Source organism: Procambarus clarkii, chromosome 56 (genome assembly GCF_040958095.1).
Source record: "Procambarus clarkii isolate CNS0578487 chromosome 56, FALCON_Pclarkii_2.0, whole genome shotgun sequence".
Classification (NCBI taxonomy): domain Eukaryota; kingdom Metazoa; phylum Arthropoda; class Malacostraca; order Decapoda; family Cambaridae; genus Procambarus; species Procambarus clarkii.
In genome coordinates this window covers 22,309,423-22,337,048 of record NC_091205.1, presented here as the reverse complement: position 1 = coordinate 22,337,048, position 27,626 = coordinate 22,309,423, and the positions used below count along the sequence as shown (strand labels likewise).

Sequence of the window (27,626 nt, the reverse complement as noted above, 5' to 3'; positions counted from 1 at the left end):
AGTTCACATTGCCTATAAAATAAGGAGCTACAACAGGAATTAATAATAATGCTAAACAGAGGTGCTTAGAGAAACACCTTAACACTGTCAACCAAGATACATGATATACTCTGATTTTATTTACACATGCTTAACATATAGATGTATGTGAGATTCTACATATTTAGCCAGTGTAAAATAAGATTGTGTTCATTACATTCTTATACTCCAAACACAGCAAGAGCACAACGAATGATGCATATAGTACACATTAATCTGACAATCTGAGCCACTGATGTGATGATATAGCAGCCAGAGAAGAAAGCTCTTCAAAACATCCCTTACTGAGCCCCTACAAGCTGTGTTCAAAGTTTTATTCACTGCAAAACTGTGTCACCATATGCTATGTATTTTATTTACATATAATTAAAAATAACTGTCAGCTCTTGTATGTGAAAGAAACTACAATACAAAAGCCCAGACTTTGTACTCACCTTAAGCGGATATAAGCCAAGCTCTTGAGTGCAATAGCAGCTGTGAGTACTGCTATCCTTACACTACACTCATTACACTTACCATACAAATCAAAACACAAAAATTCACAAACCTTATTGTAAACACAGCATAGTACTTATATTTTAAGATATTCCAAATATTTAAAAAATATAATTTACGTAAATGGAAAAAATCATTTGGGTTATCTTGATATAGCGTACATGCAATATTTCTCATGATATTCAAACTGACAAGAAATACAGAGCTTCATTTATACCTTTTCTATGATACTTTATTTAGTTAGTTGCATACTTTTTGTAATTATGTACATCTCATCTTGCAAAAATACAGCACAAGCTTAAGTGCAGAACAAAATTAAATTGACTTGCCCAGGAAATACTATGCCTTTTCTTATAGTCAAATACTTTATACATTCACACCACACACTCTAGGGAAACTCAATATTTTGTAAATTTTGTATTAATATTACTGTACTATTATTATCATCATCAATATCACGACCCCATTTCTAATCTTATGACGTGGGGACACAAGTATTACGTAACAATTATCATCACGAGTGGATGGGTAGTGCCAAATTTTACATGCCCAAGAATATGCAATACACTGTATCTAGAATTTAAAATAGAGAACACTAGAATATTAATTTTATCTATTGTTAAATCTGAATTTCTTTAGACACTGCCTCCACTATTCAATATTTGTTATATGAACAGTTATCACCAATACTAAGTGCCTCACTGCAATTTTCAATACGTGACCTTAAAACAAAATAATCCAATATACATTATAAGCTTTTATCAGATTCCCTATACACTCAAGCTCATTCATTCACAAACTTTAATATTTATAAAACTCACTAAAAAAAAAAATAACAATTTAAGTTCCATTAATGAGACCAACATGTGTATTATCACTTGAATCCACAGGAGATGGTAAAGGCGGATGTAGCAGTTGAGCGTACTGTAAGAGAACTTCTCTGAGTGATCTCCACAGCTGAGGTGTGCCGGTGCTGCTTGCCCCACCTACTTCCACAAGATGAGGGTAAAGACCAATCAACTGTGTCCATGTCATGCTGTCCACTGAAATGTTGGGAAACAATTTAAAATTGAAGGAAAATTAGATTATGCAAGTGTAATGCAAAGTTTGAAGTTATTACCATGAATATAGACAAATATATATTGACCAATGACATATTCAATTATAAGTTTTTATTCAAAAGAGACACTACCCTATATAGCTAGTAATGAAATCACATAAAATATTCTGCAATAAGTAATCATATAACATCTCATATACTTAACTCAACCTGGAACTTAGGCCTTTAGTTTATTATATTTCATATAATACTGACTGGTGCTAAATCTTGATGAATGTTTACCTTTTTCTACTGGTGCCTTTTTGAGGGATGACAACAGCGTTGCTATAGCTTTAAGTACAAAGCTTATCTCAGCTATTCTGTGTCTGAAATATAATTTTTTTTTTTTTTAGTCTCCACAAAACGTGATAACAAGGTATCCAGTAGGTGTATACCTGTGTTTAGGTCTGAGAACCACCACAAGTTAATCACTTCTATGGCCACTGTCAACTTAACATACAAAGCCAAAAGTTTCATGATTGTGAAACCGTGTCTGCTAAACCTCTTTCATTTACCAGAAAATAATTTTCTGTATTAACTGACTGATGAAGGATCTTTAGATTCCTCAAATATAGATAATACTGTATATTTCTTATATAAAACAGATCACGACAACAAGTGCAAAGTTGTCTATTCAATAATGTTTAGCCTGTAGAAAAAAAATTAATTATGGCTTAAAACCTATCTCCAAAAACGCTACTTCAGGTATTGAAGATCCAAGCTATCTGAAATATATAGGTTACTATAAGTTTATCAAAATTGTTCTTGAATGGGAGAAAATCAAGCCACATAATACTCCAAAATAAGAATAGCAACCCACTCACAATATATAAAAAGATTTCATTTACCTGGGCACTAGGAGCCTTGAACACCCAACCTGTGGCACAGGAGACAGTCGCTCTATCAACTGCACTACTGAGCTAGCCCCAAGAGGGATGGATTCCAAGGCACCTAACTGCTGCCCAACTGGAATTTTAAACCTTCCCTGGGCTGCCACTTGAGCAGCCTTTCTCAGGTTGCACGAGTGGCGCAGTGGTGTGGTAGACAGTTTACTGTGTATGATTCGGGCATGGATCACCTAATTCTCTTATCCAGCCAGGATAAAGCTCAGTATTTTTTCTGTTACAAAAGTAACGGAATGTACTGAGTACAACATTCTATTTTAGCTTCACTGGAATGTGAAAGTGTTATTAAATTAACACTTTCGCGCTTTAGATTAGAGATAACTCGTCGCCATTTTTTCTTACGATTCCGCATAACAGCCTACTTTTCTCGTCCATCGAAAAAATATTTCTATAAATTCCATTTTTTAACCAAAATGGATGGGGATACTTTTGTTTTGTAGAGAATTTATTTGCGAATTTTTTGGTACCAGAATGAATATTATATCACATAAACTTCTATGAGTAAAAAAAAATACACAAAGTATGTTTGGGGGTGTGGCGAGCGTGTGGCAGTGGGTTCCCTTTAGCCGTTGATATATCCAACACGTGGGAAATATTTGTATGTGTTATGTATATGTCTGTGTAGGGAATTTTACTGCGATTACTGTCATACAAATTATAAAATGTTTCAACAAGTATAAACATGACAAACATCAAACGAACGAAAACAATGCGTTCGTTTCTGCCGCGAACGCATACTGAGCGACGTGGTTCTATATTTGGCACTTCTCTTACACATGCTTTGTACAAATGTTATACAGTTCATCTTATAGAAAATTTTATTGCGAACACATTGGTATAAAAAAGAAATACGTACATAGAAAAGTAGGGTCAGGAAACGTATAAACTTTCCAAGCATGATTTCCCCCTGTGTTTTCGCCAGTGCGCTCGCGGCTAACTACTCTCCACTTCACACACTCTTGCGGGTGGGCAATTACCTATATTAAACATTCATATGCATATGTCCGTGTGGAGAATTTTATTGTGATTCCAATGATACCAAAATTAGCGATGTAGGACAACTGTAGGCTTCGCAACCATTAAGAGAGTGGAAACATTTTGTTGCTGTTTGGCGCTCTCGGCGAGTGATCTGCATAGTTTTTTATTTGGTGTTGATACTCCTTATGCTTGAGCGGCATTTTATAGGTATGCTCTTATAGACAATTTCATTGCGAACACAGTGATACCAAATTTAAATACGTGTGCCTTCAATTATTGTCAGGACAGTCAAAAGAGTGTACACTTTTTTGGTCTAACCGCGTAGGCGCGCGAAGTGCCGAAAGCATCTGGGGTATTGTTTTCTTTTGAGCGCCAAGAGCGCGAAAGTGTTAATACAAAGCAAACTCTTCTATAGTGAAATGCAAAGATATAAAGGCTCAAACCTGGGTAAAGGACATTTTCCACTAAGCTTCTCGTCATCCACATATTTAACAAGGACTTCTCTAAAACGATGCAGGAGAGATGTGACGGCTAATTTTGTGGTTACTTGTGTTGATTCACATTTTCCTACATCTGTAGGTGAGCTCTGTGTTGTGTAACCATTACTTGTTTCAGTGGCTTTGCTGGAGCCTGCTTTACCTACAAGGGATTATAAAATACCATGTTTAGTATATACAGTATGTATATGACTATTAAAAAAGTATGTGGGACATTACATGTAGAATTGTATCACTCATTTATTATTCAAAGTAAATTCTTGAAATTATCATTAATGCCAATGCACATTCAATATATGTTTATTATCTGCTATATTTTGCTTTAAAATGGAGTTGTCAGGAAACCACACTATTCATCTGTATAAGGCACTATTTAAATGTTAAACTGGGCTATATATAAACCTAAGTCAGGCTTTTGAAACTAAAGCCATAGTAAGAAGTTTAGAAGTATTCCAATTAACTACATACCTGAACCATCAAGGCTGGGATCGAAGTCAGTTGGAGTGAGAAGGGAAAATTGAAGTAGAGTCTCAAAACATGTCTTTGCAAACTCTTCCCGCAGCTTGAATCCCTCACACTCTGTAAACAAATTTATAAATTTTGGTCAGAAGTGATTCATTTTCAGCTGAATTACATACAAAATTATAAACATTTTTAAATTTTAAAGAATGTTTTACAAATATAAAATCAGTAATAAGCATTTCTACTAAAATGTCAAAACATGGTCAAAATAATGGTTTTATCATTAATTTTTATGTTATATGAATTATGAACAGCAATTTTTTAATGCAATTTTCCACTTTCACATAAGTACCCAATAAATTACTGTACAGTATGGTATGTTTTGTTTAGAATAACCTACAATTATTTATTACTGTAATTTTTCAATCAACAATATCCAATGAAACAAACAGACTAGCATTAACATGTCAACTACATATTCACCTTCAGTATCCCTGAATAATGTTGTCACATGTCGTGCTCTGTTTTTTCATGCCACTTTGGTAATAGGTGAAAATACTGGAAATGATTTTTGCACCATCATAATAATAATTCAACTCTGTACAGCATCTCAATATGGCTGATAAGGAATGATACATTGAGACACTAAAATGAATGATATATTTGGATTTTATTTTATGAAAAGCACACGTGTGAGCATATTCTGCTGCTCTCTGAAGTACATGATCCACTACATTATGTTAAGGATCATGCACAATCAAGCAGGAATGACACACAAACATGGAACTAAAAGGATGTTTTAAAAATGTTCCTGCATGGTCATATAAGGATCAACGAGGAGCAATCAGGGATCTTCCACTGTGGCCGTCAATAATGCCCTGTTTGCTCCGACCCTTTCCCACAAGGTTGAGGTGCAGCAGCTCTATGTCCAAGTGCCCACTAGTAAGCCGGTTCTCTCAAGTTAATTTTACCCCCTTTCCCTTCTCTAAACACATGACATGACCATATGCAAAAATTTCTCATACTGGAGATCTAATACCCGCTAGGCTCTCAAGAATTTTCAGTCCTGCTTAGAACATAAAGGATCTAGCTATATGAGCATCTGAGGGGGTTTTAGCTCATAACGTTCTTGATTGTACCACTTACCAGAGTCACTACCAGATGCAGACTCTATGGAGCCTTTATTTAGAAGCACCATAATGGACACTATAAAGTCACTAGGTGTGGTGGAGGCATAAGGCAGGATTTCTTCTCTAATCAACTCTACTACCTGACAGTCAATATTTTCATCGCGCTCAGCATCTTCACTGCTCTGGTTTGCTGGTGGGGGGCTGGTGGGTATAACAAAAGACAACTGTACTTTACACATAATATAATAGTGTAAGAATATTATGGCAGCAACTTATTTCAAGTTATATTATAATCAGCCCAACACCAAATAATTTTGCAGTTATATTTATATACTTAAAATTGTACAGTGTTTATTTTTTCATATCTTTGCAAAAATGAATCTGCACTTAATGAAACGATTAATATTGTAATGCTACATTAATTATCAATTTATTTGGAATGGACATATTTCCCTGGATGTGTACAGAGAAAGGTAAAGTTTGAAACCTCCCTGATGAGGAGAATGTAAGAAAGCCTTACATTCACTAAAATGGTGAAGAGTAAGGAGTGACAAGATTGAAGTATAAAAATGGATGATAAGGCATAACAAAGGAGATATTAATATGGTGTTAAAAGTATCAACACAAAATAGAACACAAAATAAAGGATACAAATTGCAAACATTTAGATTCAGAAAAGACCTGTTTAAATGTTTTAGGGCTGTTGTTAGGGCACAGAAAAAATTACAGAGCAATACATAACAGAAGTGGGATCATTGGAATCAAAGGTTAGTTATCATTCTAAATACAAAATAGCATATCACATTTCTTAAACTGAACACATCTTTAAATTCCTATAAAATTGTGCAGATGGAGAACAATGAGCAGACCTCCAAGAGGCACTGTAGTGTGAGTGCAGCCAAGGACGAAAAAGAGTGATAAGCCAGCTTATCACTCTACACATGACTTGATAATGGCCTAGGATGGATGGGAAGTCATAATTTCTTCATCTTCTGATGTGTGGTTTGGTCATCATATCTTCAACCACGTTATTGTGACTCATCGTCTGCATAAGCCAGCTTTTAATTTTCACATCATAATGCTTCCAAGGGCAACCAAGGCACCTATTCCATCAATAATCTAAACAGTCAATAAAGGCAGATCAGGTTTTATTGATTTCACAAACAGTAGGTCAAAATATACCTGTTTGAGAAAAGAAAACTGTCAAGAGCTGTTCCTAAAACTGGCCACATCTCTCTAAAGTGCACAGGATATTCTCTGGCCAGTTGAAGTCCCTCTTGTAGCACTGTCAACAGGGTTGTGATGACGAGCTTCCACGTTGTTTGAGCCGGACACCGATACTTGAGGCGTAGAGGCGTTATGCTGGCCTAAGATTAACAATTATTTAGCAATGCTGTGCTGTATTTAAAATACTTAAATTAAAAATTATGCAGAAAATACTCAATATAATTTTGGGTTCCGATAATGTTGTCAAAGAAAACAGTTGAATATTATGTGAATATTTTATACTTGTAGTACTTGAAATGTAAAATGAGCATTGATTCTTTCATATATATATATAGCAGAATTATTAAAAGTTATAGTCTGTAGTAATAATGAGATTCCAATATTATATTACAGCATCATGTTTTTCTCTGCCAAATTAAACAAAAATCCACTTGCATATAATCTCACCTGAATAATATTCTTCAGAACTTGTGACTCTATAACTTCCGGCCAGTTGGAGGTTTTCTGATAGAGCGATACCACCATAGACATTGATCTTTCAGCGAAGGGCACAAAGTTCATGGTTACCCAGTCAGTCTGGAATTTGAACACAGTCAATATACGTTTCTATTTGAAAAATTCTGTTTACAAGACTGAAAATATGGAGGACTCGTACTGGTCACAAAATCCCAACCACACAAAAAGTAAAAAATCGGCTCCACACAACAGTCAAGTAATCCTGGTCTGGTCCAACACCAGACAGAGATGCTGCTGCTAGAACCAAGGAAAGGGAAGCTGACTGGGAGTCCCAAACTAGGTCCAATCAAGTCCAAACCTTGGATAGAACCAATGGGAGACTTCCTCCAATATACCAAGAACCCGAACCCGGCAAGCTGGGAAAGAACCCTGGTTTGCAAACGTGCAGACTGGCTGGAAGCCCAAACCAGTCAGTCATCAAGATAAGCCAAAACACAAACCTTCAACAAACATAGCTGAGCTACAATCCTTACCAGTGTTAATCCGGTAAGGATCCAGAGATCCGGAGAGCCAAATTCAAGCTGAAAAGAAGAACCTTGAAGCAGTAAGCCAGATGCCCCACAACAAGCCCTAACCAGTCCCTCAACATTGGATGAGCAGGGAGATATCAGTATGTGTCCTTGAGGTCCAGGGACAACATCCAGAAGTATTTCTTTCACATAAAGCTCAAAATGTAGTGACAAATTTTTTACTCTAAAACTGCAATATAATTCTTGTTCACAAAATATAGAAAAAATAAAAAAAAGACTTGAAATTAACTCAGGGTCCCTTAATTATTGGATCACAGAAGTACATAAACAAAATATTTACTATACAGCATATTTGTAATTGCCAATTCAAATTTCGTTATCAATAAATATAAACACTTTCAGCTCTTTTTGTATACAACAAAGCTTATCATTACAATATTTTTCAACGCAAATGTTTGGGGATATATAATAACATCACAATGTGTACGCTGGGTGGGAAAGGGAAAAATGACAATGAAGGCCATACCAACTGAAGAAACATGATCACTTACCGATCCTTTAGTAGTGTGAGGTCTGGTAAGAACATTGCCATAACTAGGAGCCTGGCAACTGTACAATGAAAACTGTAGGAGAAGTGTGAACAGCTGTGGAACCATTGCTCGTGATGCACCATTCCCTTCCGTTATCTTAAAAATAGAAAGTAATTCCTTAGTAAATAATGACAATATAATATAATGCCATTATAGTCATAACATCAGCAATAGTCTTAAATTAGTCAAGTTGATTTCATTATTACATAACACTTTATCATTATCCCATTTCCCAGTTTTGTGGAGAGAGGCACGAACCTAGAAAAAACTCAAGCATTGAACATAATGAAGTGGTGTTTCATGATGTAGCTACCTTAGTAGCTACCCAAGCTAATTACTGGTGCAGCCAAGCTTTATAAAGTTGCACCAGGGCTCTGAGACTACGCCTTGCCTTCTGAGAACCCAGTCCAGAATCTAACTCTCTTAATGCAACAAGGGCAGCTTGGGGATCTGATATCAGCCCCATAACTGAGAAAAAACACCAGAAAGCCTAAGTGCAACAAAACAAGCAAGTGTTTGAAGAAAGTAAGGTAACCCAAGGTAATGAGGCAAATGATCGTTGCCACCATGGAAACACCCTAACCATGATGCACTTGACCACCACTGGTGGCGGCTCAGGTCACTGGAGATCCAGTCTCCCACTCTCTTTATAATACATACTTCTCCGTGATATTTTAATTCCTTACTCCATCTATTTACCCACCACCACACATGCTTCACAGATGATCATCTCTTTCCATCATTTGAGTTTTGATTTTCATGATACACAATTCACATGACACTAATGTAAACCATTGCATTTGTTTAAAGATTCGGTCAATTAAATGAGGAGTTAAAATTATAACAAAAAAATCTAATTAGTGTGAACAGCTGTGTCATATTTACTGTTGAAAGTTACAAATATTCTGCAAATATTCTAACTTTAAATGCACGATTAAAACAAAGTACAGTATGTGTGAGCCAAAGCTTTAATGGGAATAATACAGATGAAATCCTTACCCAAGTAGTCATGCATGGTATTTATTACTTCTGTTATTGAAACATGACAAATTCTTCAAAAATAAAAATAAAATTACCTCAAAATATAAATGTCATTGGAAGAAATCTTGGGAGGAGGAAGATCTCAGAAATATACACATTAGACAGAAATATTAATTTCTGATTAACATTAAAAGTCTATAGAGCACATACCTCCTTTTCCACTCCTGATAGGGCTTGTAAAATGCCCTCTTGCAAAGGGGTTACAACAACTTCAGTAAAGGACGGAAGGATGAAGGGTGATGAGTCTCCATGAACAGGCACTGATACACAACCCAACAAAACAGATGCCAAGCGATTGAAATCACTAACAACAAAGCTGAAATATATGAAATAAAATACAGTCAGTAATCATATACAGCTATTAGGTACAGTATGGTCATTAAAACATACAGCCGTGGATGTACACGAAAAACTCTTTTCCTGTCAATGTTATACATTTCCTTTGGCAAGATCCACCCAAGAAAGCCTAGCTTAAAACAATAAAACAAAGACAAAAGGGTCTTTGAGTGAGGGTGAGACTTATGAATGCAGGTGTACAGTAAAACTGATCCCAAGATGCAGAAAAGGAAGGGGAAGGGATCTCCATCCAGTGGTGCAAAAACCCAGGACTAGAACATACTTCACAGTGGAAAGAAAACTAGGAGGAGAGATGTCCCCCACACTGCACATAATTATGGGAGACAGAGTTGGGATGAAAGAGTGTGGTGACTTCTTGTCCTTGAAATTTCTTGAAATTAGTAGAAAAGAATAAGAAAAGTACATTTTTATTACGAAGAATTTTTGTAAAAATGATAATAGCTAATCAAACATATTACTAAATATATTTTCTTAGCTCAACAGTTAAGACACCAATTTTTTAAGGCATCATACCTTGTGGCTAGCTTGTGGTGATCCAGAATTAAAATAAAAAAATTGAGATCTGGTTTTCATTGCATAATAACATGTATAATAATATGCTTACCGTGGCTTGATATGTAGGAATAGATGTGGAAAAATGTGCACCAAGGCAGTGAGGAAAGGTTGTGAAGGGATATATGCATCTGATCCTCTTGTTACTTCATCAGGAGGTGGCTTTGTCACTTCACTGCCAATAGTGTGCCAAACCTGCAAGTACAATTAATATTTAAGCCTAATAATATCAGTAGGAATGCTATAGCAAATAAATGACTGCCACTAAAGGCCCTCTCACTAACTACCAGATAAGCTGCCCACATCCTGGATTCAACGATCTGAACCAGCCCAATTATTAACTAGCATTCAATAACTAACTTTGGAAATAGGGAAACAGGAGCAGGAAAGGAGAAATAAAAATCAACTGAATTATTCTTCTCAAAAAATAACATTTATATCAAATTAAAGCCTTATTTCTGAGATATTGCATTTGGTTGCTCCCTTATGAAATCATCTAAAATGGAACAACGTGCCTGTGCTGCAGGGGTGGAGCTTGAGACACTGAAGAGTGAACACACCTCTGACAAAGAAGAATCTGGTAGTGAGGGCACCAACACAGCCTTTATCATCAAGGAGGAAAGACTCAATGGGAGGAAAGTCTGCCTAGAGCTACAAAGTCATGGCCCAAGCAATGTTCAGTGGGAGGAAAGTCTGCCTAGAGCTACAAAGTCATGGCCCAAGCAATGTTCAGTGGGAGGAAAGTCTGCCTAGAGCTACAAAGCCATGGCCCAAGCAATGTTCTTGTAATAAGAATAAGAATGTAATAATGTTCTCAAGCAATAAGTCCTGCAATGTTCTTGAACTTCATCAGATGATCTAGGGAAGGTGTCTTTCCACAAATATGTGTTTGATTCTCCAGAAACCTTGTACTCTAATCATCTTTCAAGATATGAGCAAGAACACCACAAAGGCAGCGAATTTTAAGGAATTTGTATATTTTTTGGCGCATAGGCAGGTATGACTATTTTCCATAGCTGCTGCCCAAGGGTTAAAAGTGTTGGCACCCACAAAACAGTAAAGTCCTGCTAGATAATAGCCCAACACTTCCACTAGGGCCGCAGCTCAGAAATGGCAATAGCTTTGCTGCATTCTTACTTCCTAATACACTTTTGGTCATACCCATAGATGAGGGTATAATTAAAAACCTCTTATCACTATAGAATCAACATTGCCAGATGTCTCAATTATCAGCCAGGAGTAATTAATGACTTTTTAAGTCTATGTAATCCTGCCAGCTATATCTGAACTCTTGCTTAATTATGAGACAAAATAAATCTAATGATGTTGAGACATACTCTGAAAAAACATTGGTCTACTTCTGGTCTGTGTCTTAATGATAAGATGAAAAGGCTTGGAATCAAAGAGTTACTCGAGTCTAAAGTCAGGGGTTTACAGTCCCAAGAACTAAGAGCCAAATTAGTACCGTAACAGAAACACTTAAATCTGAAGTAGGATAATACATAGACTTTTGATAAATATGCCCTCACTTTTCAAAACCTGACTGGTGAAGAAATTATAGATTTGGTGACAGACAATAATCAGCCTGATAATCTAAGGATGAAGAGAAAGAGGATGATAAAGAGGAAAAGAAACAGCCACATGAATCCATAGACCTAATTCAGAAATACAGTACAGTATTCTGAAACCCTTCCAGTAATTTTAGCAATAAGGAGATGCCGAGTATGTACAATATGTATGTAACTTTTCGTACACTAGAACACAGGACACTGGCGCAACAATCAACTTCACTAAGTTCACATCACAAATTGACTTCATTGGCATCCACCCCATATATCGTCTAAACAAATGTACACCATCAGCAATGTTCTTGAACTTCATCAGATGATCAAAACCTTTCTTACTGACGAATACAATATATTTTCTTGAAATTTTTTCAGATTTAAAATAATGTACATTTTTTGATTATCTGAGCTATTATTTGAATTAGGAATTAGTCTTAATGAATTGTATATTAATTTTTAATTGTTTCCTCAGTGGGTTTTTCACAACCGAAATAAACATTTCCATAAACCAAAATTCACACTTATGCAAGACAGACACAGGATAAATTAATCCCACAGGATAAATTAATCCCAGTATTAGGGGGTGGACTGTACACTCAAATATACCTTCCATGCAGTGTTCCAGTTAGCAATAGAATCTTCTGGAATTGGTGCCTGTAAGTGGGTTAGAGAGCCGAGATCCTCGGAGTTAGAAGAGACGGATGAAGAAGACCTTCCAACTTGAAGCATTTCTTGTAGAGACTTGAGAGCTGCTAATGATACCTAAAGAAGAAAAAATGCAATGATTTATATTCCTTCAACATTTTACTCTATGAGAAAATTCTGCATAATTATATTTACATGACAAATTTACAAGTACAGTAGTGTACTGTCCTACTGTACTATGGTACAGTAGAGCTGAGGATGGGCATTTGCCATCTTCAGGAAGACCCAGACAACTAATAATGTGGTGGTGTCTGAGGGTAGCAGTCAGGTGGGCTACTATCAGCAAGCAAAGCACTTCTTGGCAGTCTCTGGAAGATGAGTAGTGCACTGCTTGGAGATGGCTTGTAGAGCAAAATGAATGAAATCACATTCATATAAAGGTCATTCCTGGGTGGATAGAGACTTCTCCAGTGTCACTCATGTCCCAGAATGACCCAGCAGGAACATTTGAAAAGATCATCACTGTACCGGAGTGAAATAGTGACCTGCCTGATTGTGCTTTATTCTGTTCTTGGGGAGAGCAGAACATTGCCAAGGTGAGCAATCAAGTGATATTATTCATAAAAGATATAGTACTGTATACTGTAGTAGTTCTTAGATCACTAGGCCACTAAAGTAGCTTTTTAAGAAGTCATAGGTAATGTAACTTGGGGAATGTTATGCATAGGTAATGCGTCTGCATAAGTCCAATAATATTAAAGGATAGTTGAACTGCTCATCATGTTGTATGGCAGATGTATGGTCATAAAATAAACTAGCTTGGTTTTCTTCCAGGTAAGTTAAAAATATTCCTAAACTACTGCATCATCAAAAAGAATAGAATACTCAAATTACGAGAATCTACTAACCTCATTGCTTTTGGAGAGAGCAGCAGTGTGAATGAAATCAAGAAGTAATGCCCAGGCTCGTGGAAAGTCACCCAAGCCTTGGAGGATCTTCTGCTTTGTACTAAAGACCCGAGCAACACCTGACAGTGTTAGTACCTGTAAGGAAATGCATCTTCACTACTCAAACCATTTTTTTAACCAAATTTAGATCAACTAAGTTATAAGGTATATCACTTCATATTCATTGATATTTTGTTCCTCTATGGACTCCCTCTTTATGAAAAGAGTGGGCTCAAATAGTATATCTTCCTCATACATCATGGTGACTTTAACATACTAAAATCTTTTAAAGAAAGCATGAAATATGTACTAAAGAAATATATAAAATGGTTTCACTCCCATGCAAGTGTAGTAGTTGCTATTTGCTCACACTAACAAATCAGGTGAAGAAAACAAATATAATGAAAACAAAACATACAGAAATGTAAGTGAAGAAAATAAAAATAAAAGGAACAGCAGTCAGAAAGAAGCAAATTATTTTAAAACATAGCTCACTGACACCACCTTCATCACTATACAAACCGCACATTGTACCTGTGTTTCAGCCCACTGCTTCTGCTGTGTGTTGCGTGAGTGATGAATAAGAATATTGCCGCCTTGGTCTACTTTATCTGTGCTTGCAGAATCTGACAGCTGTCTCACCTTATCCAGCAAAGGAAACAGCACCTTGGGACAGATAAAAAAAAAAAGTTATCATCACTAATACCTTGTTTCCCACCTTCATTAGAAGGAACAGCATTTGCCTGAAAAGGATGGAAAATTTTACAGAAAATGAGGGTAGAAGATATTCAGTGAAACCTAAACGTATATTCTACCTAAATGCCTTAATCTTCCAGTTGCAGTAAACTATTACTACAATTAAATGTCATTTAATGTACAATACAATACTGGCAATACTCAAATTGCCAAACAGAACACTGCAACGACTTAACTAAGTATTGTAGTTAATTTCTGTCACCACTCTGAGTCCTTATAAGAGAAGTACTTATTTCCTTATTAGACCATAAGAATAAAGGAAACTGCAGAGGGCCTATTGGCTCATGTGAGGCCGCTCCCATTCATACTTAAACAGACTTATCCTGCACCCTGACTGTTCATGAATCTAGTTCTTAACACAGTGGATTCTTAACTTAGAAACTGAATACGTGTGTTCAGAAAATAAGAACTCCTAAAGGAACAAGGTAGTAGGAAATATATTACAATGATATAAATTATATGAACTTTTCATGTCCTCACCTGCCACAAGACTGCTTGCCAAGTCTGATTATGAAGTAATGCACCATGAGCAGCGATGGTGGAGAAGAGTGTCTGGCCAGCTGACTTGCGAACTGCAGGTCTAGAATCCACACACAAATCACCTGCAGAAAGATACTTACTCTATATTTTTATTGCCATCAAAATACAGTTTTTTGTTTCACTATATTCTGGAATAACAATATGGAAAAGGCTTCTCTTTAGGCTTCTCTAAAGCCTAAACTATATAATGTAGTTCCAGACTTGATCCACATATGCCAGAAATCCAAACATATTAGCTACACCCAAATCTATGAAACCAAAGGGAAGACCAAAGTAATGAAGCAACTCTCTCATAGAATCAATATGACTTTAAATAATGTACAAGTGCAAAATAAATACAAAAATAAACATGACTAAATTGCACAGTATAATCCACATACCAAGTCTAGCATAAAGGCACATCCATAGTTTGTCAAAAGGAGGCATATTAGGGACTCCTGGAAAATCTGGAAATACTTGGTTATCTGACGTTAGGGAGGCCCGAAGCTTTTCCTGGTTCTGGTAGAAATAGTCTGAGATGTTCCACTGAAAAAGAAAAAAAACAGCATTGAATGTAATGAAATGCCTCTTTCTGGTTAGGCTTTAGTGGCTTCATGAAGATAGCTCCCTGAGATAGCATCACACATGAGTCACATCATCCCTAGGAATCCATATTGCCTACTAGGAACCAGTGTGGAAATTTTGATTTTCCTGACTGCAATTGAATGCAACTTCACCAATGTACATATGGCAGATATGCTACAAAGCTGTTGGAATCCAGCAAACACGAGAGCAAGCTTACAGGGCCTGGGAGCACAGATGAGTAAGGGTTCTTCTGGTAGGGTGGTCCCTCTTCAGACTTGCTCTGCCAGGTCTTGCTTCACATTGGTTGTGGGAATCTCTTTGATGCAAAATAAAGCACTTTGGCTGCTTCAGACCAGAACCAGGGGAAGGTCAAATGCAAAATGAACCACACCAACAGGGAAAGGAAGAGGAGGTGCAAACTTAGTCCAGGTGGATTACACCAACACCTCCAATTCTGGATCCCTAAACACCACAAGGGGCCAACTCAGGGACATCCAAACTAACTCCCTTCCATGAATTATGAATATGAGAAAAGCGAGCCTGTAAAGTGGCCGCTGCATTTTAAGTGTCCTATCATAAAGCAGGCTTAGACAAAATGGTGATCCATCGCACACATGCATTGCAAGACTCCAGGTCGAAGGTGTCACCAACCCAACAGGCATCATGGTGGAGGAAGACAATGTCTGTCAAAGGGTTCACCAATAACAAGCCATACCATAGACTCACAAGGAAAGTACCAGAATCTGAAGGTAACTAGCCAAATAGTACATGCCTGCACTAGGGATGCTTGCTGAAAAAACAGACACCGAATGTATGCTAATACAACATGGCAACAAAATGTGTACACAGCGTGTCACAGAAACGAGCGTGCATGTACCCTAGCACACACCACTCAAAACCAGTTAGGACATCCCAGCCAAGGTGCCTACACAGAGGAGTCAACAACTCATGCACAGCCCAAGGCAAGGCTCTTCATCCCAGTGACTAGGCCTCTCAGAGGCCTAGTCAAAGACACCTAGACACCTGAAAACACCAGATAAGTATCTCTGACAGTGCAGGTGCAATGCTAAATGAGTGCCCAGGAAAGGGTCACCAAAGCACATACAGTATAGTTCAAAGAGAAAAATATGCCAAGCCCATGCAAAACTACTGGGAAATAAACACACACACATGAATCAAATACTAAAAGAATAGAACGATAAACAAGCAAATGGCCTCCACATGACAAAGTCTGAAGGATGGCCAGCACTTAGCCGAGAAGCAGTGGCACTCGACATCAGCAACGGGACTGACCTGTATTCAGCTGCTGCCTGGAAGCTCCAGGCTACCTAGTAGCAGCAGTCTGTACTAAGGAGTTTGAGCTAATGTTGAGTGAATCAATTATTTGTAATGAACCATTTGCAAAGTTGTTTGGTTGTTTCAATGCCTCATTTTCTATGATCCTTACAGTTGTCTGTATAACTTTGCTGAGTTTCTGGATATTTTCCCAGTATTGGTGACTGTAATAGTCCCCAGCTTCTTGCACCTCTCTAAGAGGACTAGGTTCCGGCTCTGGTCCCTGGTAGGCCAAACAAGACTCCTATGACTGATGTGACCAAGTAGTGGGAAGCCATTTCAGTAAGATAGCTTCAGAAAGCCACAGAAAATAACTACATCTAGAAAAATGTTAACTGTTTATTATATATTTAATAACTCTTGCAAACAGGGAATTAGCTTGCAGCTAAATACAAATTTTAGGCAAGTGAATATTTACGAAACTATTTTTTTTTTATATATTCTCTGAATATTGTATGTTACCTACAACAACTCCATCAAATACAAACATTATTTTAATAAGTTGGAAAAATTCAGTCCTAAGGCAGGAACCATGTTTCAGTAATGCTGCCCACAAGGGCTTATACAGTACCTTGAACATAACGTCCTCCAACTGAACAATGTGTGTAATTACCTATCATTACAGGCCCTTATTCTTATGCATAAAGATATTGAAAATCATCATAACCATAAGATTATAGCATAAACTCAACTTCATACCAAATCTTATTCCCTAGTATAAACTTTTTATTTCTTCAAATAATATTCAGCAACCCATCTCTGTTCACTTATACCTAAGAACTTAAAATGCTGCAAATATAAATTTTCCAACTGTTTTCCCTTCTAAGATTATTTTTTACCTAAACAATTTATAAAATAAACTCACCATAAGACCAATAGCAGTGAGTGAGATGTTTAGTTCTTGAGTCTGTGAGCCAAACTTGGCTGCTGTATCAACAGTAAGAGGCAGGCATGCCCATGGCATAAGTGGTAAGAAGTCAGTGACGACCAGCTGCAAGCACTGGAAGGCTAGCCGAACCAGATGTTCACTGAAAATATACAAAAACTATGGACATTAAACCACAGTTTAATGATTTTCAGCTTTTTATTATCCTGCACGGCTCCACCATTCAAACATTTCAGCACACAATATCTCAAACATTTAATACTTGTGCAATACTACAACAGCTCTCTCCTATATATCTACTTATTAATTTATTTATTTATATACAAGACGGTACACTGAGTTTGTGTGAGTACATAACATTGGTGTTCTACATTTGCAAAACCACTAACATGCATAGCATTTCAGGCAGCAACAATATCTCGTTTCAATCCACCAAAGAGCATCATCTAAGGGGATACTTTTAATTATTTGTTTGCTTGTTTAAAGTGAGCCCAAAGTTTCTTAAATGGTTAGAAAAAAAGAGTAACAAATGAAGAATGCGTTTCTTCACACCACAAATCCCTGCATTTACCTGTGATTATCATTGATGGCTCCAATAATATTGAGGATTAAAGGCCATCCATGATGTAAGAGTTCCCCACAAGAGTGGAGAATGTGTAGGAGAGACTCCAACTGCTTTTGACGCACATCGGGATGGCCTACCAGTGATACCTCAGACAGTGGTGAGAGCAGCAGGGTTTGTAACTTCTGTAGATGAGAAAATATAGAACTGCAGTCATATGGACAGTAATATACTTTATCTTCACTCAATAACACTAACCTTATTAATAATGTTATGGTGTTTGAGATAAGGGAATGAGGTACAAGAAAAGGTAGTAAGTTTTAAAAATTTGGGGGCAATGAAAGATAAAAAATGGGAGTGTGTAAGGTAAAATAAGATAGACTAATGAGTGGGAGAAGTGTGATAGGAGGTGAATATTAGAATGGGAGTTAAGGAAGAACTGAGTGAGAGTAAACAATTCCCAGCCCTGACACATGAAAGTAAAACATGGGTATGGAAAGTGGCAGAGTGCTCTAGAATACAAGCAGTGAAACCGAGTTTTTTTTTTTTTTAAATCAGCTTGACTGAATACTTATAAGAAAAAGTATTTTAGTAGGTGAAGCACAAACAATGAAGTTGTTTGAACATGTTAGTAGAATGAATGAGAATTTCTTAAACAAGTCTACATGGGTAAAATAAAGTGATCATACAAAACAGGCAGATGACTAGCATCTTAGAAGAGAAGGGCAGAACAATATTTGAAAGTCGAGAGGTTTCAGCAAGCGATGAGTCACAATAACATGGCTAAAGTATGTTGACCAGACCACACACTAGAAGGTGAAGGGACGACGACGTTTCGGTCCGTCCTGGACCATTCTCAAGTCGATGATTCACAATCGACTTGAGAATGCTCCAGGACGGACCGAAACGTCGTCGTTCCTTCACCTTCTAGTGTGTGGTCTGGTCAACAGGTTTCAGCAAGCTGAAGAGTGAAAGGTTTGTGTGGTAATAAAGCCTCCATGAGAAACTTCTGCTGTGGCCAATCCATAATGAGGAGCTTGTGGATGACACAGTCCACGTTTCTAAGGAAATATATATTGCAAAGGATTCCTGTGAAATGACCAAACCTTTCTGGAAAATTGCAAAATGTTTGAATTTTTCTAGTGCATTGTCCTAAATGAAATAATAACAAGGAATTTTTTTAACAAATTTAATGCCAAATATGTGATATAAAATTTATAATGAACAATACTTGTATGTTTACTTAACATATCATAAACTTTTGAGAGCTGCCATTGATGGTAGGGTAATTTATCTGGATACCATAGACTATATAAAACCTTAGATGAAACTCGAGTACTTACCAATCACGAAAATTGTCTAAAAGTTCTAACCTGATTGTCTTTAAGAGGCGGGTTGTGCTTGTGAGTAAGTGCTGCCTTCACTAAATAAGTAACCGCTTCTACACCCCACTCCCGCATACGAACATGTGGGTGTTGGCATACATCCAGCAGGTGATTGGTTACTGGTCTCCACAACACCTCAACTCGACCCAAGTTGACCACACCTGAAAAAGTTTGAATACAAATTTTATCTCCTGATAAACAAGTTCAAATTCTACTGAAATAAAATAAATAATAAGAATGTAATACAGTATAACAGAAAACTTCGAAAACCAGCATTGAATGTAATGAAATGCTTCTCTTTGGTAGAACTTCAGGAAGCTGCATCGCTGAGATAGCTTCCCCACTACCGAGTCACGCAAGTCATAGGAGCCCTATTGGCCTACCGGAGGACAACCAGTCATCAAGGAAGGTGAGGTAGGGGATTTGACCTAACTACTGGATGTTTGCTTCACTTCCTTCCTAGGCTTTGCCTCTTTGATAAGGACTCGTGTAACTTATAGGTGGAATTAGCTAAATTTAATTACCTAAGTGTAGTCACAGGATGAGGGCTATGCTTGTGGTGTACCGTCTTCCCATTACTCTGTCAAATGACGCTTTGCAAATAGTGATGATTTTGGCATCCACTGCCTTCTCATTCAACTTGATCATGTCTACCGCTGTGTTTGAAAAAGAGCATAGTACAGGTACTTTCTAATATTTTTTGGCACCTTTGTTTCCTTAGCTTGAATCCATGACCTCTTAATATCCGAAGCACACATCGGAAAATTAAGAAAAGATGGTGTTTAGGTCTGTCCTGGACCATTATCAAGTCATGTAATAGAAAAACAGTAGAAGAGATGAATATTACGAGGGAAGAGAATGAGATGAAAGAAAGTGAAAGATATAGATATGAATAAGATGAAAACTAAGAATAAGATGGAAGAAAAAGAATGAAAGATAAGAATAACATAAAAGAATAAGAGGAAAAAGGTCAGAAAAGAGAAACTGTAAGAATAAAGAGAAACAGGTAAAGTAAAGGAAAGGAAAGGAAAAGGAGTAAGAACAAGAAAAAGGGTATAAATAAGAAAAAGTTAGAAAAATAGAAAGAAAAATAAATCTTTAGTCATATCGATCATCTCTTCCATTCTTTCTATTACATAACTTTATGATAGTCCAGGATAGATCAAAACATTGTTTTTCTTCAGTTTCTGAAGTGTGGTTTAAATATCATATCTTCAGCCATGTTATTGTGAATCATAATCTGTCTGTGACCTCTTCTTGAAGTTGTAGGTTTAAAACAAAAATTCCTGTCTATTTTGTTGATTCTTGTTACTATTTTGAATGGAGAGTAAATATCATCACCTATTTTTCATTTCATCTTCTAACTTTGGCATATTTAACACCTATAGCATCTCCTTGTAGCTCTTGTTTTTAAATTCTAGAAGCAATTTACTAGCATGTCTCTGCACCCTTTTCAATTTATTGATGTGCTTCTTGAGATAGAGGCCCAATACAACTTCTGCCAATTTCAATTTTGGTCTCACACAAGAATGATTTCTTTAGTATTTCATGTCCATTATTTAAAAGCGATTCTGAAGTTGGAAAGCATAGCACAGACTCCTTCCACACAATGTCCTTTATGTGGTCCTCTGGTGACAGTTTACTATCCAGAACCATCCTTAGATCTCTTTCTTTGTAAGACCTCTTTAATGTCTTTTTACATACTGTGTTTTTACGTTGCATATGGGATATTTTCTTCTATTCCACATTCCATAATATAGCATTTATTTACAATGAATTCCATCTGCCATGTGTCACTTACTTATTTAGTCCAGGTCATCTTGTAGGGTATAACAGTCATTCAAGTCTCTTGTTTCTCTAGTAGCTAAGCATTATCAGCAAACATATTTATATACTGTAACTCTGTGTGGAGCTTTCTCAGTTCAGCTACCTACAGAAAGCCACAGTCTGGCCCCCTACAGAAAACCTAGAATACGGGTATTATTAAATTAGATTTCAATACCTGTAAAAATTGATAGATAAGCACTGAGAATGTTTTATGGTTTCTAAAGTAATTTGTAAATGGTAACGCCAACAAATTTAGTACAAAATTGGCTTGTATTGAAGAGGTGCTTACCTGTTTCAAGCAATTTGGCAACAGCAAACAGTGATGGCTCTCTGTTGGTGTAAGCCAACTCCATTGACTCCCTGGATAGTTGACAGAGTGCATCAATGAGGTGATGGAGAGCTACATCATTAAGATGCTGAGAAGACTCAAATAGACGACTGAGCATTGATGAAAGGACTGGTAGATCTGCAATAACTGCTGTTGTAATCACAGCATTCGTCTCAGCAGTGCTTCGCCCTGCCTGCAGAAATTACATGGCATACAATGCAATGAAATTAAGCAATGAAAAGCTGTACAGGAGTTCAAAATTCAAAACTCTAATACTATTACTAGGATCTGCTGTATTGTACTGGTATATCCATGTACAATAAATGCCCAATTATGCAGAGTTGAATAATCCAGTTAGTCAGATTATGCAATAAGAGATCAATCCAGACATTGAGCTATAGATAAATTTGACAGTTTTGCATCTGGATAATTTGTCAGAAATTTTAACTAAAATATCAAATATGACTAATTTAATTACAATACTGTATGCACTGTATTACTTAAAAAATTATAAACAATATTTAAATATTTTATTGTACAAATACAAATAAAATATTGTACAATAAAAATAAAGTACAATATTGCAATAAATACAGTACAGCATATCCTCACATGAACAAATTATATGGGACAAGAAGGCTGACAGCTCATTTGAGCTATTAGACTTCTCTCCCCCCAGAAAAATAAATGGGCCTACATCCACTATCGAGAAATTGATCAAGTACTGTAATGAATAAGGTCAGTGTCCATGGCAGAAGAGGTTGTGTCAATCAGATATATTCTTTAAGAAAGCTGCTGTAGTGCTGTAGGGGTGAAAGCATTTGAGAAAGTGCTTAAGGTGCAAATAGTCCAATGGACTTTGAAAAGCATTTGACAGTTAATACAGAGGGACTCCACAGAGTGATGAGCATGTATGAAGTAGACATAATTCTGTTGCATGCAGTTGAGAGTTTTTTTAGTACTGTATTTTAACTGTATTGAGCTACTCATTCAAAATTAATATAGAAGGAAACTGTGTGAAATTTGTGTGAATAAAAAAGTGCAACAAATAATTTATTAGTTTAATTACCAGAAGTGTGTGACGGACAACAAAGGAATTTGTGCAAGTGATGTTGAGAACAGCAGGAGCCAAGGAAGAAAAGTGACTAGCATAAGATGTGGCTGGATGACAGCATGAAAGAATGGTAGGGTTTTCCTTTACTCAAGATGTCAACAACACTGGTGTGGGATGAACATGAACACTCAAAGAACTAAAGCAGTACAATAGACAATCTAAGCACTATGTGTGGGGGTTAGTAGAACAAAGGAATTAAAATATCTTGGAAAGATGTGGAGTGCAAAATTGAATAATGCACAAGACTGGTGAGAGTATAGATATATTTTGGTCATGCTTAATAACCAAAATGACAGGGTGGGAGGAGGAGAAATGCCATGCTAAGAAAATGAGAAGATACAATTTGTATACAAAGAAGAGAGAAATTAGCATGAACCGTGGCAATAATTTGTGAAGAGCAGCCTATTGTGGGTCTGACATTCTCAGTTGAACAACTGTACAGCATATACTTAGGCTGAACACACATTAAGTAATTCATTTAAAAAATAAGGCACCCAATTTATATAATATATTCACACACTATTGAAATCTTCCATAATGCATAAACTTGATTTGTAAAACGTTTATGCATCTGACTAGCTGGTCTGGCCTTGTTAGGTTTGGGCTGGGATGGCTGGACATCCAACTTGTCTTACTGAGGCCGCTTAATTTTGGTGCTCATCTAGTTGCAAACCTCTGAACTTTCTCAAGTTTCTGTTTATGCTTCACAATGTGTGGGAGTCATGCTGGAGCTGCATATTCAAGTAATAGTCTCAAATAAGCAGTGTGTATGAATTGAAAGCCACTTTGTTTAGATTCTTAACTGACATTCCTATGTTTGCTAATATGCTGATCTTATCCTGTTCACAGAAGCTTCTGGTGTTTACCAGAAGCTCCAGTGAACAGGAGAATGAGAATGAAATACCAGAATGAGGTATTTCATTAAATTTAATGTTAGATTTCTGATTTCTAGAGGAGCCCCTTGGTGCCTCCTTGAAACTAACCACAGAGAAGAAAAATAAGGGACTTAACAGGGAAGAGGAGAGACAGTATGTACTAAGGCAAAGCAGAGGCACAAGTCCAGGAAACATGACCCAATGCAACACAAATGACTGGGTCCAGTGATATTGACCAAATACTGGACTACCAAGACTGTTAGACAACCAAAATCCACACGCCCGAACATCAACCCAGGACTTAGTAGAAAATACTGTTGCCAGTGCAGAATATTTCTGAGCATCATGGGCACAAGGCTAGACTGCATGCTGGCTAAACTTAACAACACTGCAAACAACTTTAGAAATGCAAGCTTTGGAACAGGGCACCAAGGAAACAGGATCAATCCACAAGGCATCCACCAAGCAGAATTGGCTGAAGGAAGGTAGCAACGAAGAGCCACAACCAAACATAACAAATGATGCACTCCTGGCCAACCCAATCAAGTATCAATTACCAAAGAGCCCTTTTGGAAGGATGCCAACTTGTTCTTCACTTGAAAAGAAGGAAATGGCTACAGATGAAGAAAACACCCACAAGTTCCAACAGCAGCTCTGCCAATGCCAAACATGAGAGGTAACAGTATTGAGTATAAGATATCAGTCAAGAAACAGCCACAACAAAAACGACAACACAAACGGATACTGAAGAAAGATGACAGAGGGACAGAAAGAGGCAAAATGAGTGACAATCAACTTCATACTGCCAGTTCAAAAACAGTATTGACCACCAAGAACCCAGGATAGAAACATACATGTGAAGCAAATACAAGAAAATGCCCTCCATAGGACCAAGTCCATGGATAGCTGGCACTTAGCTTAGAGGCACTACTACCAACGGCAACCCGGGAGTGCTGCAGTGGTGTTGAAGACACCATATTAGCGACAAAATTTACTTCGCAGAGTTAGCAGAAGCTCGAGCGATTCAATTATTTTGCTTGAATTTGGGGGGTTGGAGTTGTTTGACAGTTTCCAAGACTTTGGTTCCTGTGATCTTTACAGTTGTCTGTAATGGTTCACTGACTTTCTGGATCCTTTTCCAGTGGGATGGCAAAGTATTACCTGCTATTTGCACCTCTGTGAAGGGACGAGGTTCTGGCGCTGGTCCCTGTTAGTCCAAAACAGAACTCCTGCGACTGATGTAACCTAGCAGACAGGAGCAATCTCAGCGAGATAGCTTCAGGGAGCCACCAAGGGCCTCTACCAGACAGTATAATCTAGCACTGGAAATGTCTATTAATGGCAAAGTGACTTTATGGACTAAGAATGAGGTAGTTGGTAATTAAGTATCTGTAGCAAAATATGCAGTATACAGTATATGTGTGTACAGTATACCTCTATATTCACAATGAAATCACAATAACGTGATATAAGAAAATTCTTTGGAGCAGGACGACAGGATTGAGCCAGAGTCCTGGGTCATCCTAGATACGCGTTTGGGGTGACTTAGGATGCTGGTTCAATCCTGCTATCCAGCTCCAAAGATTTTCTTATAATATATGTATGTATGTATGAATGTATGTACTCACCTAATTGTGCTTGCGGGGGGTTGAGTTTTGTCTCTTTGGTCCCGCCTCTCAACGGTCAATCAACTGGTGTACAGATCCCTGAGTCTACTGGGCTGTATCATATCTACATTTGAAATTGTGTATGGAGTCAGCCTCCACCACATCACTGCCTAGTGCATTCCATTTATTAACTACTCTGACACTGAAAAAATTCTTTGTAACGTCAATGTATGTATGTATGTATGTATATGCATGTATATATAATATGTATGAACATATACTATATACTGTATATGTATGTACAATTTATTAACCTTTAATCGGCAATAACAAAACTGCCAAATAGGGAAAACTTATGCTGTACTCACTTTTACTCTAACTCCACGAAAATCAGTCTGCAAATCATGAAATTAATATACTGCACAGTACTGTATTTAATTAATGAAGAATAGCACTAAATACTGAATAACCAAATCTTCCCTAGACTGAGCATAAAGGTTATGTAAATTTAGTAAAGCTAAATTTAGTTGCCAAGTTAGTATAGATGCAAATTAATAAGTTTTTTTAATATCATATGCAAATCAATATATGTTATGTATTTAGGATATGTACTAGTACCTGATATACCAGTCTGCCATGAAGCTTACAGCTTGTGAAAGGTTTCCCATGTTTGTCTGAGGTTTTACACTTAGATATGAAAACTGAAGAAAGCTAGTGTCATTAGTTTGACACAAAGAGCATACTGTATCAGGTTTACAACTCGGTAAGAAAAGTATCTCCTGTTGTCAGTTCTACAGGATTTGGCTAGTTGTAGCCTCATGTTTGAGGAAATTGCACACCGCACATAAGTGGTGGTTCAGTTTCTTATCTTGATCAGCAACTTAAATGTTTGCATGAAATGCATTGAGTTATACCTTGCTTGAGCAACTGTAGGTATCTTGGTCTTTAACCTTCAACCCATCCTAGTATTAAGTGACTACATTATGAGTTGATAATTGCCACCTTCATTTGCCTCTATTATTGTAACAATTAACTTGTGAGTGTTTGTCCTTTTTATAAACACTACTCAAACATTTCTATATTAAATAAATTATAAAAGCAATAAGTCTACAGTATAACATTTTAATATAGAAGGGTAAAAAAACAAAACAAAAAACAGACGGTAAAATACCTCACACAGGTGTAATACTGGTATTAACATATAGTCTTAGTACCTTTAAGCTTCCACCAGTTGAGGGTTTGAGGCCAAGTATCCAGACAAGATGCTGTAACGTTGTAAGCAGCAGGTGCCACGCTGCTCCTAAGACGCCACCATGACAGTGTGCCATGGAGAGAGTTGCTCTCATGCACTGTAGGTTCTTGTTGGTGAGCATCACCGGGCCCTGTTGTGCCCCTACTGGCAGAGACGGTGTAGCTAGTGCTGTCCCCACCGCTACAACTTGATGGCGTACCTGCCAGTGAAAAGATCCCTTTACAGCTCATTACACTGGTCTTCATACTTACTAAAGCATTCAGTATTCCAAGAAAGTACTGAAAATTATGTATTTCAAATCCATAACTCATCATCATGTCTGATGGGGTAAAAATTTAAAAATAAATTGCCACCTTTACATACTGGGCAATTAAATGTAATAAACAAATATATTTGTATCAGGTACAGGACTTACAATTCATCAAAAAATGTACCATAGCCAGGAAAAATTTAATTATTTCATGTAAAAACTTTGCATAAAAACTTTGCAAGGTAACAATTCAAAACTTTTCCAATATCATACTTTTTACATATTTACTTAATGTTTGTTTAACAGCAACTGGTATTCATGTACCACAAGCTAAACAATTTGCTTTGAAAAACTGCTTTCTATAATATCCCACAGACGACAGAGTGTTTACATACTTCAAAGCGGTGTGTCCACAAGTAGGGGCATTCCTATGGGCATAAGTGATGTAATATGTTAAAGAGAGCTAGTGAAAGTCACCAATAAAGGTACCAGATACTATGTGGAATTTTACCCAAACATTTAATTCATGGAAGGAGAATGGTATTTCAAAAGCTGATAAAATGGAGGATCATACTACTACTGTATAATAAAGGTTTAATACTTAAACTTGATAAATGTGCATCTTTTCTGGGCTTAACAACTCTTGGCCACATCTGTGTTAGATATAATAGTTCAACAGTATATAAAAATACATCTATGTAAACCATTCTAACAGCATTGAGTACACCTATTAATAATATGTTCCATTTACCTTTGATAGAGTTCATTATCGTCCCAGGACAGATATTACTGAAACCTTTAAAAACGTATCTTCAGTGCGATATTCTAAC

The 27,626-nt window shown here is 36.9% G+C and overlaps 1 protein-coding gene across 4 annotated transcripts in view; it reads right to left on the bottom strand.

The window, feature by feature from the left end:
- Positions 1-740: 740 nt before the first annotated feature.
- mon2 (Mon2 homolog, regulator of endosome-to-Golgi trafficking) overlaps positions 741-27,626 on the bottom strand; it is a 46,043-nt gene continuing 19,157 nt past the window's right edge. For 2 of the 4 annotated variants that reach the window (XM_069305870.1, XM_045762871.2), the window contains exons 14-33: positions 26,509-26,763; positions 21,660-21,891; positions 19,532-19,704; positions 18,168-18,343; positions 17,576-17,738; positions 15,192-15,336; positions 14,752-14,873; positions 14,050-14,181; positions 13,477-13,611; positions 12,530-12,685; positions 10,411-10,553; positions 9,600-9,765; positions 8,370-8,504; positions 7,280-7,408; positions 6,788-6,972; positions 5,622-5,806; positions 4,482-4,592; positions 3,960-4,155; positions 1,877-1,959; positions 741-1,577 (exon numbers count right to left, since the gene is read on the bottom strand). In XM_069305870.1, the coding sequence (XP_069161971.1) occupies positions 1,375-1,577; positions 1,877-1,959; positions 3,960-4,155; positions 4,482-4,592; positions 5,622-5,806; positions 6,788-6,972; positions 7,280-7,408; positions 8,370-8,504; positions 9,600-9,765; positions 10,411-10,553; positions 12,530-12,685; positions 13,477-13,611; positions 14,050-14,181; positions 14,752-14,873; positions 15,192-15,336; positions 17,576-17,738; positions 18,168-18,343; positions 19,532-19,704; positions 21,660-21,891; positions 26,509-26,763 (3,225 nt within the window). In that variant the 3' untranslated portion in view covers positions 741-1,374. The remainder of the gene's footprint in view (positions 1,578-1,876; positions 1,960-3,959; positions 4,156-4,481; positions 4,593-5,621; positions 5,807-6,787; positions 6,973-7,279; positions 7,409-8,369; positions 8,505-9,599; positions 9,766-10,410; positions 10,554-12,529; positions 12,686-13,476; positions 13,612-14,049; positions 14,182-14,751; positions 14,874-15,191; positions 15,337-17,575; positions 17,739-18,167; positions 18,344-19,531; positions 19,705-21,659; positions 21,892-26,508; positions 26,764-27,626) is intronic. The other 2 variants (XM_069305871.1, XM_045762872.2) reach the window with 1 other exon arrangement.